Below are 18,881 nucleotides of genomic sequence, written 5' to 3' on the forward strand. Positions count from 1 at the left end.
CAAAGCTGGCATCTTCTGGACAAAACACCTTTGTTTGCGCTGCTTTCTGCTTTCTTGTTTGCAGGTGTCTTTCATGGGGCCATCTTGAAAGCTTTCAGGAAGGAAGATTTTCACTCTTTCTTTATCAAAGTATTAGCTGCTGATCCTATTGTTGCTCACTCGCAGAGGGACATTTCCCTATAGTCATTGTCCAAATGGTTGTCAGTGGGGAATAAAGTGAAACTTCATAAACAATGCCCTAACTGGTTTATCTCTCCCTATGGGGAGAGACCGCTTCCGTGCGAGGATTTGCACCAGAACCTCCTCCTTTATGGTGGAGTAAGCACTTCACAGCCTCTCAGCTCTGCCCCCATACTCGCCTAACAAGGGGATTCCCTCAAGCTGGGTGAACCTGGTTAAACTCCAGAGCCTGATTTTTCCACAGGTCTCATTTAGTAGTAATTTAGTATATTGCGAAAAAAGGGTTCTTTCTCTCCCTTCTTTATGGTCAGGGGACAAAGACAGAAATGTCAATTAAAAACACCTCAGGCATTTGGGACTGTCGGCTTTTGTGTGGACTTGACCTTTAAATCCTGGGTTACCTCTATTTTCACAGAGGGCGCAGGGGAGGAGGGGAGGACAATGAGGGGTGAGTTCAGGGGTCTTTCAGCAGAGGATTTTGTGCGAAGGCTCTTGACCAAGTCACACCACTAACTGTGGGGTCCATAGATATATTCATAGGCCTTTGACAATATTCGGTTTGTCAGGATGTTTATGCTCAGACACCAGGTGACAATCGCTTTCATTTTCATGGGACTTGGCCTGCTCTCCCCAGCGTTAATGTCATATAAACATTTGCTCCTGAGTCATAAAGTAAATTGCAGCAGTGAAAAGTACAGTACTGACATCTGGAGAGAGAGAGAAAATAGTTTTTAGCCTGTGTGTGAGGGAAGAGGGCTGTGCGTGGCTATGCACATGCAAAAACCCAGCGCAGAAGGGACACAAGCACAGAAAAAAAATGGCTATTATCTAAGAACACTGGCGGGTGGGTTGTGTGAGTCTCTATATTGTGTCACATTGTGTGTCAGGCCTCTTTTAGCGGCTTTGTGGGATATGAGAACTGCTGACGTAACCGTTAGCGCTGTAGGATGGGATTTCACTGGCTTTCTCTGCTTCTTTACCACGCTGGTGACAGAAGGAGTGAAGAATGCACTGGCTCCAGGCATTACACAGGTTAGCCTGAGAAACACAGAGGAGACGGCCCTGTTTGGAAATGCATAGGCTGTGCCGTAAAAAATCCCCTTTGACCATTGTTTTATGACAGTGCCATTGTCGTCCTTGCAGAAGGTGGGAAAAACACAAGTGACATAGGAAAAGTGAGAAGCCAGAAGAAGAGCTCATATACAGATACTTTGTTGTCACTTATTTGAATAAACCAGAACACACACAAACACAGCGCTGTGTTTGTGTGTGTGTTTGTCTTCATGGGTGTGGTTAACTAGCCACTCAGCAATACCGCACATGGTCATTTGATGGTGAGCAATGGTCGGTAAAAGCTTCCCGTGTGTGTATGTGTGGTCCTCCCATTATGCTGCAGTCCAGCACCTCAGCTGCTCCGATTCTGCCGCACAGGCCAGGCCTGGGGTTGTTTTGAGCCTGGGAACTTAAAAAACAAAGTCTTTCTGAGTCCTCACCTCATGACCAAACGATGAGGATCATGAGTTCTGTGCTTTTCTGTGACTTTTGTATTTGTGAATTGCTGTTTTCTTGAAAAAGGTTTTGTATTATTATCAAGTGGAAGAGAAAGGAGCAATGACTGAATGAATGACTTTACTGGACACTAGTGATTTATAGTGTAGTGAGGTGGGGGCTGCATTTCAAAGCCTTTCTCTTATTTCCAAAATGGGGTTGGAAATCAGCAGCTTGACTGAGCCCAAATAAGTGACTTCTTTTACCTTTTCACAGCACACAAAAGCCTAATCCTAGGACTACTTGAGCCACCAATGTAGACAGCGACTGAGACCACCACAGTATGTGTCAGACCCTCCTTACCACACACAAAACACATTGACTGCAGCTTTATGAAGTGAAAATGGCCCAGAAAGGGAAAATGTGAAGGAGGTGTCCACAGTCATTTCTCCCAAAGAAAAGCCACAGCATCGTGGCATTTAATGCTAAAATAAAGCCCAGAGACAGAGTAGAATGGATTGGGTCACCTCTATTGTTCCAGAGCCCAAGTGGAACAGCCCTGTTTTGTTTCAGTACCACTGACCCTTGCAACTTATTGTGCGGCTCTGTCATGGAAAGTGTGGAATAAAAAAACAAAAAAAAACAAAACCCAGCCGTGACAGAAGACTTCTTTTGAGGAATTTTCTTTACCACGCATTCCCCCCATTTCCTGTTTTGTTTGCATGTCTTTCCCAGTGGCAAATATTGCACTCTGACAGTAAATAAAGGGAGGATGAAAAGGGGGTTTGTAAAAAAAAGTGCACTGAATCCTTGTGTCCAGAGGGATGTTTAATTAAACAAGTGTTTATTTTCTGCTGCGGAACAACAGTTGCTATCATAGCTGAACACAAATATAGCCATTAACTTCAATTTTCTACATTTATTTGGACATCAAAGAGCTGATAGAATCACGGAGAACATAAAGCAATTGGGTCAGCAGAGATTTGAATGGTCTTTAGACACAGCAGTGTGCCCAGTTTGCTTGAATGATTGAATCACATGCGTGCGGTAGCTTTCTTTTCTTGCTAAAGAGCAATTAGCACTAATTCTTTATTTAAACTGTTTGTATACAAAAGCTTTCATCCTTTTATCCACTTCTGTGTGCAGGGGGGATGTGGCTTTGGGAGTTTTCTATTCCTGTGTGGTTCCATAGGAGATATGGATGCAGTCTGGAGGGAGGATGGGGGGGGGGTGAAATGAACGCTTGTAGGATCATTTATCGGAGTCATCTGTGTGTGGTGTGGGTGGGGGGCCACGGTGTTCCTGATGCTGACATGATAAGCGCCACAGACCACGCAAATGGATCACATCAAACGGGGTCTTGGCGACAGAGACCTTTGGGATGAGGAGGAGGCAAGACTCCTATCTTCTGGTTCCTGCTCCTCCTCTGTCCCCTCAGATGACCCCCGCTGTCAGATAAGCCACCCTGGTTTGGACATTAATGGCTCCTGCTGAAATGGGCCCAATTAGAATTCAAATTAGCCAACCAGCAAACATGAATGAGCAGTGTAATATGTGCCACCGACCGGCGGCAGGAGAGTGAAAGAAAAACGGTATGATAAGATTTGTGTTCAGTTAATATTTGTGCCCCTGAAGGGAATGCTGGGAAACGTGCAACGTAATGGCCCATGTGCCACCATCTCAATTTGCAGTCTGTTACCCTTCCATCAAGACTAAGATTGAAACTTATGTACTGTGAAATTCTTGGGATCAGTTGGGCTCAGCAGCTTCCACTTAACTGGTTTGATTGTCATAGCTTGACTATGGCAATGGTTAGACTAATACTACCCCCTTATCTCAACCTCAAATAGGATTGTGTCGCTTTTCATCGTATAAATACACTGAAAGTGATCATGCGCTTTAGTGGCAGATCTGTAATTAAGGGGCAAAATTAAATTTTCCATGTCTCAGGGCCAGTCGGGGCTCGAGACCACTGAAGGTACACCTTACGATCCTAATCTCCATGTTTTAGGATGTGTCTAATTTCAGGGTGTGAGGCTTAAGTTTTATCACCTACCAATCATGTCACAAGGTTTAGCTTTCAGTTGAAAAAGATTGGGCTCAAACATTTTCAGTGACAAGATGTATCCAGATCACTGACGCCCTGTAACGCTTACCCTACGTACGTGAATAGAACTGTTTTTTAAGTATCAAAAGAAAAATACCTGTATTTGATTTTCATTATAAATAAGTTACTTGATTTAAACAAAAGCCCACAAAGTCATTAAATCTGTTACATTATTGGAGTAGGTTAATTCGTGACATTATTTTAAGGTAGCATATTGTATTTTTACTCCAGAGGAATCTCTGATCAGTCCTATATCAGTGGCAAATCCTATATTTTGCAAGTAGAAACTTACATCTGCGTGTAACTTTACCCCTTAGATTAGTGCAGTTGAGAAAAAGTGAAAAAGTTACGAGTCATCCCCACCACCACATACAGGCTTTTGCAAAATCATTATATCTTTAATGTTGACAGTCATAACTGTGATCAGATGCTGCTTTCAATTTTCTAAACATAGTGCAGGTGTGGTTGCTTTGCTGTTGTCAGTCCTCAGGCAGCTCTGGTATCCTGGTCTTGATGTGTCACAGAGCCACTAAGACAGGTGATGAGTCACTGTGTTGTTGAGGGCTGTGTGGTGATGTATCAGACACCCACAGTGTGGTTCCCAGAGCCCTCTGTCAGTCATTGTGGCCATGCCTGTTGGCTGGCTGCTCTGCCAGGGAGGCTTACTGGCCAGAAGTGTTGAAGGGAAAGCCGGAGGGAGCCACGGATATGAGCTACATTGGCCAAGTGGTAAATTCTCACCTGTTACTAAGTGAGAATTAGTGCCGCAATCGTTTTCCTTTCACACTGTGAGTCACATAAGCTCGGTCCCACAACCTGCTGTTTCCTTACTGTATGTCCATTTTGGTCTCACACAAATAGAGCTGAACACTTCCTCTTGTTCAGTGCTGGCCCTCACAGCAGCACTGGAGCTTTTGGTTCTAATTTTAATTAATCTTTTTCTTTTGTTCACAGATTTTTCTCCAAGTTGTTGGAGTCGTCGTAGTTGCTGCGGTCATCATCCCTTGGATCCTTCTCCCTATTGTTCCTCTTCTTGCCGTTTTTCTGTATCTGAGACGCTACTTCCTGCAAACCTCCAGGGATATCAAGCGTCTGGAGTCTACCAGTAAATTTTTCCTTTTTCTTTTTTTTTGGTGTGGGTGCTTGGAAATGTCCATTTAAACCAAAAGACAAAAGCAGACCACAGGAATGCTAATAAACCATTGAAGAAGGCCATGGTCATTAGCATAAAGGCTAAAGGTGGTGGAGGCCTATGGCTCGGCCACACTCGGTTTCCTCAAGAGATGGGAGTTCATGACATCACATACAATGAAGAAAAATGCAAAGTGTGCATGAGTAGGCCGCTGGAGGCTTTAGTTTATCTATTTTATTCCGGGTCGAGAGCCCAAATGCTTATTGGCCAACATGTTCCATCATAATCGAGAACAATGGTTTAGTCAAAAACCTCTGAGGGTCTTAGTTTTTTTTTTTTAATCTATCAGAGAGAAATGGAACACCACTTTAAATTAATCTGCAACCTCAAACCAAAATTGATTGGCATCAGAGACATTATTTAAAGGTGCATTATGTAATAAATCTAAAGCAACTGGCCATAAAATCCTCCTAATATGTCACAGAGACTCAGGAATAATGTTCATATAACAAACTGAACTCACAAACAACAACAGTACAGACAAAATATTCACATTAAAAAAATCTTTTGCAGACTGCAAATCATGTTTTGGCATGTGGCGCCACCTACCGCCGTCTACCAATCATTGCAGTCAGTAGAGTCTCAGCTGCCGAGCAACCACGGGTTGCCAGTTAGGTCTGAGCTACAATGGCGGCGAATGCGAAAACCTAAAAGACCTCGGAATTTTTAATTTGAGTGTAGTAATCGTTTTTGGCCACATTCTTACATATGGCGCCTTTAATTCTTGTATGATGCAAAAAAGATTCCTCAAGCGTGTTGATAAAGTGTGATGATAAATGAATCGATAACTGTTGTCACTGATGCATGTTTGTTTTTAAATGTCAACGACAGTCAGCTGATGCTTGACATTGTTCCGTTTGCGTTTCTTTTAGCTCGCAGTCCCGTCTTCTCCCACCTTTCGTCCTCTCTCCAAGGCCTGAGCACAATCCGTGCCTTCAAGGTTCAGCAGAGGTTTCAGCAGATTTTTGATGACCATCAAGATCTTCACTCAGGTAAAAAAAGAGAATTATGGCTCACTTGTGCACATTTGAAACCATATGGTTTGTGTAGTATCTAATCACTATGACTGTTTGTTGTTTGTTTTTATTTACCAGAAGCCTGGTTCTTATTCCTGACTACTTCTCGTTGGTTCGCCGTGCGTCTCGATGGAATTTGTTCACTTTTCGTCACCATTATTTCATTTGGCTGCCTTTTCCTCAGACATGGTACTGTACGAGTCCTGGTTAAATCACATGTGACATTATTAATGACATCCATAATGATAACCTCTTCATTGTGTGACTGTTTGTTGCATTTCTATGACATGACAGGTTTGGAGCCTGGTGCGGTGGGTCTGGCTCTCTCTTATGCCATCACTCTGACAGGCATGTTTCAGTGGGGCGTCAGACAGAGTGCAGAGATTGAGAACATGGTGAGAATACAATAGATATTATTATAATAATACACACATTATTTTTTACTGGACTTCAACTCGTTCTGAAAATGCCTGGTGCTGTAGCGTCGGGCTCATACCTGGCTGTTACCAGCAACAGGATCATGCAGGGCTACGCTGTGATGGATGAGTACCATGGGGAGCAAGGAAACTTAGGGCACAGGTGGAGCCACCACTGGTGCACATTTTGGTGATAGTAGTAAATATTCAAATAAGGTCTTTAACAGCAGAAGTGGAGGGAAGGTCTCCATGTGGTCAACAGTTGGTCCAAGGACTGGACTGAACATGTTTTCTAATTCTTGACTCGACTTGGGTTTTGTTGAAGACTTCAAGGTTCACTCAAATTTGAATGCTCGAATGAAATATCCAACATGATTATGAACAGTACAATAATTGAGGCGTTATTTGTTCACTTACATTAGGGGTCTCAAACTAGCGGCCCGGGGACCACATGCGGCCCCCCAATCGATTACATGTGGCCCCCCACTTAATATCTTGTTATAATGAAAACATGGTCCATGACCTCACCGTCTTTTAAACACAGTGTGTAGCTGAGGCACAGCTGTCAGCAAGGTGATGGAATATGATATAATATATTTGCTAGCAATGTTTTTATAACAGAAATGTAGCGTAGCAGTTAATAAGACATTTGGTCATAATTATCCCATTATTAAATGTATCATATACAACATTCAATTACTTATACAAATACACTTGTTAGGGCCCGAGCCACGAATGTGGCTGAAACGGCTCCTGGTACAAATTTTACAGTAACACACGATTATTATGTAATTAAAATAATATGTGTATATAATAATATATAAAATAGTATACGTGTGATGTCATGATGCAATATTGTGAACAGTTGTTTTTTCCCCCCACTTTTTGCTCTCTAGGCCAGCCCCCTCTCGACCACAGTAGATGCGCATTGTCCCCCAGGTCATTTGAGTTTGAGACCCCTGCCTTACATTGTGTGCTGTCCATATTTTTATATTGTAATGCAGATACCAAAGTGTTCACTTTCTCTTTATTGTATACACTATATGTGATTTTGTATTTTTTTTTTTGGTTTGGACGTCACAAGTACCCATTTCTTATGTGAATTTTAAAAAACTATGCTTCATTTTAATGTTAAAGTAATTTGTCTTATTTTGTTGTAGATGACGTCAGTGGAGAGAGTGATTGAGTATGCAGAGCTGGAGAGTGAAGCGCCTTGGGAGACGGATAAAAAGCCTCCGCCCGACTGGCCGAAGGAAGGCTCCATCACCTTTGACAGAGTCAACTTCTCTTACAGTGCCAGTGAGCCTTTGGTCCTGAAGAACCTGAGTGTTGTCTTCTCAGCCAGCGAAAAGGTTCTTGTCTTTACTCCCACCTGTGCATGCTTACTGGTGTGCACAGTCCATGACCTGGGTTGATATGCACTCCGTGTAGAGGGTGTGGTGTGATTCTTTTTTGTGTGGCATTATTTTCAAATCAATTATTAAAGGGACAGAATATTGTGCGGCTGAACTTCGAGGACTATACCATTTGTGATTCATGGAATACATATCATGTAATTAAGACTGTTCAAGTGGATCCATTTGTTCCCAATTTGCATTTTGAGTTACCTGATGGTGACAACAGTTTATTCACTATAGAGAGAGAGAAGAGGCCAAGGTAGAGGGGTGAAGAAAGAGAGGGAGGTCGGCAGAGGGAGATGGTTGAGGATGATTGAAATTGTGTTTAATGCTGGGGGTGTATTTTGCATGGCTATGGTTGGCCAGGGCGGCTGATTTCACAATGGATGGGTTGATAAGTGTCGAGCCCCTGGCTCTGTCAGCCCATGGGAGGGATCACTGCAGCACACCATGGGGGTGAAAGGCTTTGTGCATCCTGACGGTTCTCCTTGCACAAGGAAACCTGTGCCAATCACCTACAGTATAAGATGCATTCACTCTGTCCCTGACTGCAGTCATACCACTATAGATAGTCATATAAAAGCACACAACTGGTCCACGACATCTCATTTGACCTTCTGTTGTTAATAGACCAATAGTTTATGGGTGACATAATATTAATCTCCCAAGACTGTGCACAGTAAAAATTATCAAGTGAACTTTGACATACAGTGTTTATCTACAATAACAAGGGAAGACAGCTTGTGATAATGATTTATCTGATTTATGAATACCAAGGAAAGGGTGATTCCTACTTCCCGATCACTGTTTCCCGTATGTGTGGCATTTGTTTTTATTGCAGATTGAGGTAGATAGCAGTTATTATTATTATTCCCACATAGATATACATGTTAAAGGCAACAAAGGACCTGCTTTAATGCTTAGGGATGACAGCTTATGCAGTTTTTGTAACATACATTTACTTTGAAAAAGGTGATTTTGTGTAACTAGAAAAATGTCCATGTAGTAGGAGCTCTTCAATGTCTCTTTATTTGGTCACTTAGTTTTGTATATCTGCTTGATTATAATGTGTGTTGATAGGGTTTGCCACTTAGGAAGAATCTCAGGTTATAAGATTTGATGCCCTTAAATTTGTGATGACGTTTTTTTTACTCATTACCAACTCCCTTTAATCTCTTTTTTTGAGATTTTGACGAAAGTATTGTGTTCTTATTCTCACAATATAAACTGGTGTTAGTTTCTGGGATTATACTCCTGCCGTTACACTCCCATCCGCCCTTTACCCATGGTCCCACTTGAGAGGACCATAATGTTGTGTGGTAGCCACTGTGTTTTTACCACAAGTGGACAATCTCTTCTTGGCCATTCCTTCTTTTGGCTTGAGTATCCAGAGTTGGATATATGGTTTAAATCCCTTCCTCCTCTGTCCTTGGGGACCTACAAATGTGGACATTTCTTTGTCTTGCGCTCTTCCAAACAAGCACACAGAATAAATCATAAGACAGAAAGAACAAAAAAGATGGATTACTGTACATCTTGGTGACAATTACGCAGGGCTAGGTGACTTCTACTGGAAAGGGATGAGCAATTGTCTGTAATAGCCGTTCAGCAGCTCGTTCGACGTGGACTTCTTTTTTTCCACAGTAAACACACACTTTCTCAGCTGTGCTACAAACACAGTCAAATATCTACACTCTAAATTGAGTGTTGTTATTGTTGTTTGTCTCCATGTGGCCCTGTGATGGACTGGCAATCTGACCAGGGTCGCCCTTTGTCAGCTGAGATTGGCACAGCACACCCCCCGCGACCCTCATGCAGAGGATAAAGTGGTAGAAAATGGATGGATGGATAGTAACTTGGAAGTTGTAGGAACTTCCAAGTACAAAATGTCCAAACTGCGCAAAACTTCCCATTTGGACACCAACCTGCCAATATTCTATATTCTGAAATAGCTGCCACTCAGTGGGTACAGGAAGCAACAGCAGCTCCTTAGAGTGACGTAGGAGCCGTATCTTTTTGAAGAAGCTCAGTGTCTGGGTTGTGGTCGTAGTAATCCTCGGACAGGCCCTTTAGGACCCGGCAAACTCAGTCCTGTACATTGAGATCCTTTCTAAATGTGAATTTTACTGTGTTGGCAGGTTATGAGCACAGTGGGCCTTTGTTATGCAAGCGATGTTGTTGGTAATCCCTTGTCTAAACAAAAGCTTGCCCATTGCCTCTGTATTGGTCTATAATAGGCCTATATGTTGGCAGACAGCAGTGTGTGGCATCAGCAGCTCAGAACAAGAGATGATTTGCCTCATGGTGCCATTATTGAGACATTTATATTTGTTTGTTTCTACCAACAAATTGAATCGAAATATTTTTTTTTAATAATCCGTAATCTGAGCAATTTGCTTTGGACGAGTTATTGTCCTAAGTAAACAAAATGTTATTTTTCATTCTTGCATATTAAAGGTCCACTGTGTAATGGTTGATATGTAACCTTTCCCAAGTGCCTCAGGGAACTATGGTGGCCTGTGCATACCAAAAATCCACTTCCACTCTCTACGCAATGTCCTCCTTTTTCTTTGCATCAGGTATCTTTTTCTATATATAAAACCTGTCCTGTCCAGCAACAGGCAGGCAGTTTATGTGGACGGTGTTGTTTGTCTTCATTTCCATGGTAGGCAAAACCAAATTATTTTTTAAAATTTTATTTTAAAGTGATAACACACCTATTTTCTGCGAATAAACCCTTCTAAACATCATACACTGGACTTTAAAGATGGGACAATTATCTTAAAATAGCCAAATGAAAAGGTTCCCCATTGCTAAGAGTCTCAATAAACCTCAATAATAAAATGAACAACCCGATGGAGCACAATAGTGATTTTTTTTTTTTTTTTTTTTGTAAAGTGGTGTATTTTTGCTCAGATTTATAAAATAATTCTCATCCCTGTACTGTAGGTTGGCATCGTTGGACGCACTGGTGCTGGTAAAAGCTCCTTGATCTCTGCTTTGTTCCGGCTGGCAGAACCTGAGGGAAGAATAATGATTGATGGTTTCCTGACTTCCACAATTGGTCTACACACTCTGCGCCAGAAAATGTCTATAATACCCCAGGTGACTCTTTTGAACTGCTACAGTCTCAGCTGTTGTGTAGAAAAAAAAAATGTTTAATAATATCATCTAGAAATGAAGTACAGCATTCATCCTTTTGCACTCTTTGTCCTTTCCTCAAACTTTTACCTTGACTTTTTTCTGTAAGGTTCTGTTATGCCTCATGGTTGAGAAATGTCAGAAATGTTAGATGAACACTGGTAAGAGAAACCTTCATGCTTTGGCTCTTTTTATATGCTTGGCTTTTAAAAAAAAAAAAAAAAAAAAAAAAGCTAAAACAAGTGAGGAGAATTACAGTCATCACTTAGGGGATTTCTGAAAGTGAGACAAAAGGATGCCTTGAGACAGTTTAACTTTATTTCCGCTTGTTGAAACTGATACGGTATTAAGAAAATGCCAGCCTGCGGGTGAGTGTCAGCAAAGTGGAGGGAAGGGAGAAGACTCCCACGGCCTGTAATGTGAAGAGAGCAGTTCCCCCATCCCTGACAGAGGATTAGCCATCTACCCCCCAAACATGGGAAAGCTGCTTAAGTGAAGTCTCCCCCATCCTCACAGTCAGAGTCGCCTTGTACACCATCACTTAGGCCAAGTCTCAAACATTTCCAGGGTGTCGTCAAGATGCCCAAAAACAGGTTCATTAATGCTTTTTCCGTGGATTTGATAGGTTCCTGGCATTGCTGAGATAAAGTTTTCACTTTCTGGCCCCAACTAGTTCAGTATGGATGTGACGATGTGTGTTTGATGCGATTTTTTGTTTACACCGTGTCTCTCCCACAGGGGGTGAGAGAGCGCAGAGCGGCAGGTTACGAGTCAGAACTTTAACTGCACGCCAATCTGTACTCGCATACTGGATGGCATTTTCATGTCCAAGTCTCACCGGTGTGCAAGTTTCTCTTATATTTTTACAAACTTACACAGAGAGATGTCATACGCATTTATATAACCTCACCTGAAAGCCTTTTATTCTGATGCAAGACACCAGAGATAAAGTGTTAGTCAGCCTTTCACAAAAAAAACCCTGAGATAAATAGTAAATTGCCATTTACATTTTTATGTGGTATGTTGATTGTGATACGTACATTGTTGATATGTACATACTCAGTGTTCATTGCTAGTGAAGAGTTCCATTATTTGCCACCCACAGATTTGATTATGATAAGCTTTTACTATTATATTGCGTTAAAAAAAAAAAAAAAAAAAGCTCCATTCCATTTTCTATTGAATTCTGAGGAATGACTTGCTAAAATGGATTCTGTAGCAAACAGAGGGCTTAGAATTGGTGGAGCACATAATCGGTCTATGGAAAGCTGTGCTTGAAAGCAGTTTATTTCCCCACCAGACATTGAATCCTCAATTAAAGTGTGTCACAAAACTAGTTTGAATTGGGACTTCAGCTGGCTTAATGACAAGGCGGTATTTTGGTGACAGAAGGAAAAACTCATTGGAAGTAAGGAGGTGGAACATTTTTATACAGGTAGCAGGACCAAGTCATGAAAGCTGTAATTTTATTCTTTCTGAATGGAAATTGAGCAGGTAGTCCTGAGTCCTCAGACCGACATGAAGGTTTGGTTGAGACGAGATTTTTTGTATTTTGAGGTGTTGTATTATGAACACACGTAGCACATATTCACTGTTCTGCTGTCACAGCAATGGCTTTGAGCTGATCTGTGAGACAGAGCAGAGATGGAGGCGTGGATAGTGAGTCACACTCACACTAGTAGTACTGTAATCTTAATGCAGGACGCTGAACCTTTTAGACACATTGTGCACTTTACTTTTACTCCTGCTCTAATCTCACAGTTGCCAGGTGAACATTAACTATCATGATTTGAGGTCTGATTCGTATCTTGAGTAAGCATCCTTGACTGGGATAAGTATTCAGAGGAAGCGTATCAGTGTTGCGTGTTGCTCTGCACCACCTCTGTTAGCTGTGATTTACCATCACATCTCATTAAATTTTTTTGAAGTGGTCATTATAACCATTTAAGTGTCGTAAATCCTGTGTCCTGCTTCCAAGGTAAGCCTAGCTGTATTTGTTCTCCCATAAAACAATGCGAAAATGATACCACATGAAAACCTTATCTAATACAACACTGCACAGTGACACACGTCTCTTTATAGCAATCTCCGAATGCCTTAGTAAATGTTCAGTCAATCACTTTCACATAGGAGTAGGATTTGTGAATAAATATCCATGACATGAGGAGTAGATGTCGGCTTGCTGCTGTTTATCGCAAACAGAGTGGTATGTTGGAACAGTGCCCGAAGACTCGTGGGCTGTTTCCTTAGCACCGTAATAAAGAGCTCACTTTATTTACCTTAAGATGCCACGTGGCTCAACCTTGATACAGGTGTGTGGCTCACTAAAAATATATATATCTGTAATCCGAACCTGGGTTTTCATGAGTGTAATCAAATAACGTGGTAACCGCTAATTGCAGATGCATTTCTTCATACATTGTGAAAGAAGAAATGCACTGTTACAATTCTTTGTATTGTAACAGTGATTAGATGGCACTTTTGTGTCAGTCTTGCACAGCTATTCTCCACCAACACCGGTGCACAGGCTTTGGGTTTTCAAGTAAAAAGATCAACTTATTCAAGAACAGTTGCTCAGCGCACTGAATAGAGCTCCTGAGTGTAGCAAGCCCTTTGTGAACATCTTCTCCTCACGCATTGCCTAGCGGTGCTCTATGAAGCCTGTCTTAACCCTTTCATACGTCTTCCCCCTTGTCATTATCTTAACTGGCCACGGCCTTCTCTTTCTATTTCCATTTATCCACAGGACCCAGTTCTCTTCACGGGCACCATGAGGAAGAATCTGGACCCTTTCATACAGCACACAGATGAGGACCTGTGGAATGCACTCCAAGAGGTACTCCAGCGTGGCTCTGAATGATTCCCCCTCGCCAGCCCAGGGGGGATCCCTCTGTCCCCCGGCACAATGCTGCCATTCAGCCTCCCTGCTCGCCACAAGTCATGGGGGGAAATCCCATTAGGGCCATGGGGCCCAGCTCAATGTGCGGCTTGTAACTGGGAACCATTGAAAGTTCTGGGGGAGATGTGTTTGGGCAGTCAGGCTGACCAGGATGAAGGCTTCCCCCACAGTGAAGGGCTTCAGCTCCTGGTCCTGCCTCTGAATAGGTTTGGTGGCCTGGATTAAAACTAGAGGCTGGCCACAAGAGAGCACTGGCCAAGGTCATCAGTGGACCTGGCCCTGCATTGTGCCAGGCGGTTAATGGGTGTGTTTGGATGGCTCTTTAAAGACATCCCCACAGGAAGCCTTTATGCTGAAGTAATGAAGGGTTGGGGCTCTGCTCTCCCTCTCCACAGGTGCAGATGAAGGCCGTGGTCGAGGAGCTGCCCAATAAGCTGGAGACGCATCTGAATGAGTCGGGCTCTAACTTCAGCGTGGGTCAGAGGCAGCTCGTGTGTTTGGCCCGCGCCATCCTCCGCAAAAACCGCATCCTCATTATTGATGAGGCCACGGCCAATGTGGACCCAAGGTGAGAGGACTAATTCAAACAGATATCATTCTTAAAAGCAGACCCTATTACATTGCAAGCCTGTCAGCTGCACGCGTATACTCTTTCTCAGTATAGCGGCGTTTTGAATCTCTTGTCGCTCAACGTCACTCCTGCGCTGTTCACAGGAAGTGATTAGTTTTACACCAAGACTGATGGAGGCAAGGCAGCAAGTTAGCTACCAAGCAAGATCGCTCTAAATGGTTTGAATATGGATTTAAATGCCCAAAAAATGCCATGTAGTGAAAAAAAATGCTAAAAACCTGACGTTTCAGCAGGTTGATTGAATACATGCTTACTTCTGGGTAACAAAGTGTTGCAGGGGGGTGCAGGATCACCTAGGCATGAGTCATACAGAGGCACTGGCAGTGTTTTGATAATTACTCCAAATTCCTCAGGGGGGCAACAGAAGTTACATACTGGAGCTTTACATCATACTGGGCCTGTAAGAGTGCCCATCTTACCATTGTCCGTCAATAACGTCAGTGATCAGAACATACATATGGCAAATGGCTAATTCTGTTGTAACACATACATTAAACAGTGACACTATTTAAAAAAGTAGTCATATATAAAATATAATCGTCCTCTATCTTTTTAAACTAGGGAGCTGTCATATCCTTTATTTGGATGCCTACTTGTGCACATACCTCACTGCTGATGAGCCATTGTTCTGTGTTGAGTAAAATCCCTGCCCAAGGCTCTATAGGAAGAGAGATTTTTTGTGCTGAGGTGTTGTGTTCCCTTCTCCTTTAGAACTGACAGCCTCATCCAGCAGACTATCCGGGACAAGTTTCAAGAGTGCACAGTCCTCACCATTGCTCACAGGCTCAACACTATTATTGACTGTGACAGAATACTGGTGAGTAAGGAAATTTCCACTGCACTCCAGTCAGTCAGTGTTATAAAGTGAGACCGCTCAGCTTTGATATCACAGGAAAGTTTTTAGTATAAACACAGGTTAAGCAGAAAAGAACTCGCTCTCTAACAACCTTGTGATATTTTTAAGATGTGCTGTAGCACGCTTAAAGGTCCAGTATGTAAGAATAAGTGACCCCTAATGCTGAGACTCATGATTGCAACAAACAGAGAATCCAAAATCATTTATTCAGTTATTAAAACTCCAGATCATAATCATTAAGATAGTTACATACATATATATACATATATATATATATATATATATATACATGTTCTATATTATTAGGTTTTTTTTTACATTTGTGACAACTGTTTGTGTAGTAAGCTTCCATTTAAAAATCTAAAAAAGCACGCTCTCCTCTCACAGCATTTGCTGGACGTACACATCGCCCTGTCTCTGATATTGGTCGGGACCAAGGGCGTAGGTTTTTGTATGGACAATATTAGACCAATATTAAAGACAGGGCAGTGTGTATATGTGCGCGGATGCTGTGAGCATCAGTGAACGCATCACAGCCGAGCAGAAATATCGCTGCGAACACAGTGGCGCACTGTCACCAAACCTTCTCCCTTGGTAAAGTTGCCAGACTAACAATAACAATCTGAGCCATTTATTGGCCTTTTATGGCTATAACTTATGACAGAATGGCAATATTGCCTCCCGTAAGATTACACTGCAGCCACTGCAGCCCGTCTTGGCTGCTGCCCGAGGTGATCCGCTGGAAGTACTATTCACCTACACACACCCACATTTATAAACATAGGGCCCAGGTCGGAAAAAATACCGGAATTCCCCTTTAAGTGAAGGCCGTGGAGAAGAGGTGTGTCGTTTAAAGGTGATTTAACATGTTCAATTGTTGGGGGCAGATTTAATTTCGATGGGTAAGTTATACTATAGGATGGAGGCAGCTACAGAGAAGGCTTGATTGCCCAGTCTCCTACATAAGGTGTTAATACGTGCTTTTACTAATAAAGGCCTAGTATGCTACATATATGCATGTTAGTAATCACCTAGTTAAGGGTGAATATGTGTTCCTTAATCTAAAGTGTTACCCAGTTTTTATTTTAGAGCAATTTACACTTATACAAACATTCTATTGGGTAGTATATTCAATTGCTGCCTATACACCCTCCTAATGTTATGCACTGGACCTTTACAGAAACCCTCCATGGCGCACTGGTGCTGTTCCTTGACTCTGATTGAATTTGTGGTGTACCGCCATGCATTAAACACACCAGAGATTCAGAGCTGATAAACACCTCTTTTTTTTTTTTATATATAATTGTCAGAGGATTACAACACAGCGTTTGCAGAGCTTTAATTCACCTGCCCTGCTTTGCGACAGCTGGTCTGATTTCCCCCTCACAGCATTGCCTCTCATTGAGCCCTGCGCTGGTGCTACCTGATCTTTGGCCCTTTCCTGCTGCTGCCTGCAGAGGTGCCAATTAGTGCCATTTGTGGCGACATTTGTTAGGGGTCTGTGGAGGAACGGGCCATGACCTGGTGGTTGCTCATTCACTGAGATTTTTGCCTAGGAAAAGCAGGTATCCCACAGAGGGGACTGTTTCACACATACATTTGTGTTAAATGCCCCCAGACTGTCGCACTCTATGGGAGACCTCAACTGGGACGCACCTGAGTTTGCCATATCCAGATCTTAAGCTTTCCCTCAATCAGACAGAATGTTTTTGAAGATACAAACTTTATCGCCTGTCCTTAAACTGTTGATCATACCAGCAGCTGTAGCAGTCACCCTTTCATTCTGAACACTCCGTGAAATTGTGCGTTAATGATAACAAACTGCTCATTACCTCTTATAAGGATCGAGCTTGTGAAAATTTGTCTGTGATATAATTATCGTCTTTTCCAAACTGCTTGAATTGGCACTATTCAAGCTTTGTTTGGTTTACATTGCATGGCATGACACATAAATGATGGTAATTTACGACAGTGTTCTTAAAGGTGTGATTGTCGGATTTGGCTGAGGACCCCCCCTGAGCCGCTGAAATGCCACGATAAACACACGGCTCAGTGGCTGATCTTCAGTCTGTTAGTGTCAGCGAATCAGACTTTCACATTGCTAACAGGTTTTACGCTCATTGTCCACGCGACCCCATGGAGCAGAAAGCAGGCACCGGTGTTTGTTGTCGCGTGAGTCATGTAAAATGGATGGTTCAGAGGTGCAGAGGACTACTGTTTCCCCATTCATCTCGCACTGTCTGAATGCAACACTCAGCAGCGAAACAGCTGAAATGTCTGTTTTCTCCAAAGTAAAGTATACAGGTGGTGTCTCACACTCACACGCCCAGTATTGTATGTGTGATTGCAGGTTCTGGACGCTGGCAGGATCCAGGAGTACGATAAGCCGTATGTGCTGCTGAAGAACAAGGAAGGGTTTTTTCACCAGATTGTGCAACAGACAGGCAGAGCTGAGGCCGCCTCACTGCTGCACTCAGCCAAACAGGTATCCAAACCCACTATAAGAGCCATTTTTGTTGTTTTGTGTTTGGAACCTCCCACCACTTAGAGGTAGGATGTGCTCTCCATTAAGTCAAAGTGTTTGGTTGTTGCTCATCTGGGAGGAGAGGCACACAGCTTTTTGACCTTGTGTAATAATTTTGTTATATATAATATTGGATTGCATATGAATGTTATTTTTGGTTGGATTTAATTGTATTTTCCAGTTTACAGAATCATAAGAGAACAAATATCAAATTTGAAACTTTGGAGAATCTTATTTTTTTTTACACTTTCGGAACTTGCCAGCAGCAACTGGTGTAGCACTTTTTTAATTGTTAATAGGTCACTACACCCACCTTTGTCCTAGACAGTGTTGGGGTAGTTACTGATAAAAAGTAATCCATTACACATTACTAGTTATTGTTTAAAAAAAGTAATGCCTTCCTTTACTTTGTTACTCGCTGCTTAAAGTAATTAGTTACACTACTAGTTACATTACTTTTGAGTTATACCATACCTTAGTTGCCAATTAACACTAATTAAACATTAAACAATATGCCTAAATCAGCATGAATCTTCATACTAAAAAGAGGACACTTTAATTCAATAAAACGTGCCACCGAAAATGTGTCAGAACAAACAAGAACAAGGCTAAAAAAAATTAGTGCAATTGTGAATTTTGTTAATCAACATCCGTAAATAAAAAGTTACAGGCAAAAGCTAGGTTTGTGGTCGGACAAAAATGATGTCATGTCCTGGACTGACACAGGATATGACGTTATTTTTTGTCGCGCGACGCCATGAACCTAGCTTAAAAGCCTGGTGTGTGACGTGTGTGAAGGTGTGTACGTGGTGTTACGTGTGACGTCAGAGTAGGTGCGTAATGAAGCAGGAAGTAATGTGTGTGTTTACATTCGGCACATTCTCTCATGTGTTTAAGTTATTTTCCCTTTTGTGAGAGCGTCGCATAATAATAAGCGAGGCTTGTGCACCACCCTGCGGTGCTGTAAGTAAAAGTGCCGTTCTTCAACGCAGACGGAGTTAAGGTGTGGTTGGCTGCCGTACTAATGCTAATGC

The 18,881-nt window shown here is 42.3% G+C and overlaps 1 protein-coding gene across 2 annotated transcripts in view; it reads left to right on the forward strand.

The window, feature by feature from the left end:
• The window catches only part of LOC310943371 (ATP-binding cassette sub-family C member 4-like), a 40,494-nt gene that overhangs the window by 19,021 nt on the left and 2,592 nt on the right, over positions 1 to 18,881 (forward strand). For both annotated transcript variants that reach the window (XM_083908922.1, XM_083908923.1), the window contains exons 21-30: positions 4,730 to 4,880; positions 5,840 to 5,959; positions 6,062 to 6,172; positions 6,278 to 6,378; positions 7,560 to 7,751; positions 10,746 to 10,901; positions 13,684 to 13,773; positions 14,232 to 14,404; positions 15,179 to 15,284; positions 17,674 to 17,808. In XM_083908922.1, coding sequence (XP_083765048.1) covers positions 4,730 to 4,880; positions 5,840 to 5,959; positions 6,062 to 6,172; positions 6,278 to 6,378; positions 7,560 to 7,751; positions 10,746 to 10,901; positions 13,684 to 13,773; positions 14,232 to 14,404; positions 15,179 to 15,284; positions 17,674 to 17,808 — 1,335 coding nt within the window. The remainder of the gene's footprint in view (positions 1 to 4,729; positions 4,881 to 5,839; positions 5,960 to 6,061; positions 6,173 to 6,277; positions 6,379 to 7,559; positions 7,752 to 10,745; positions 10,902 to 13,683; positions 13,774 to 14,231; positions 14,405 to 15,178; positions 15,285 to 17,673; positions 17,809 to 18,881) is intronic.

This window comes from Microchirus variegatus (assembly GCF_963457635.1).
Source record: "Microchirus variegatus genome assembly, chromosome: 22".
Taxonomy (NCBI): Eukaryota; Metazoa; Chordata; class Actinopteri; order Pleuronectiformes; family Soleidae; genus Microchirus; species Microchirus variegatus.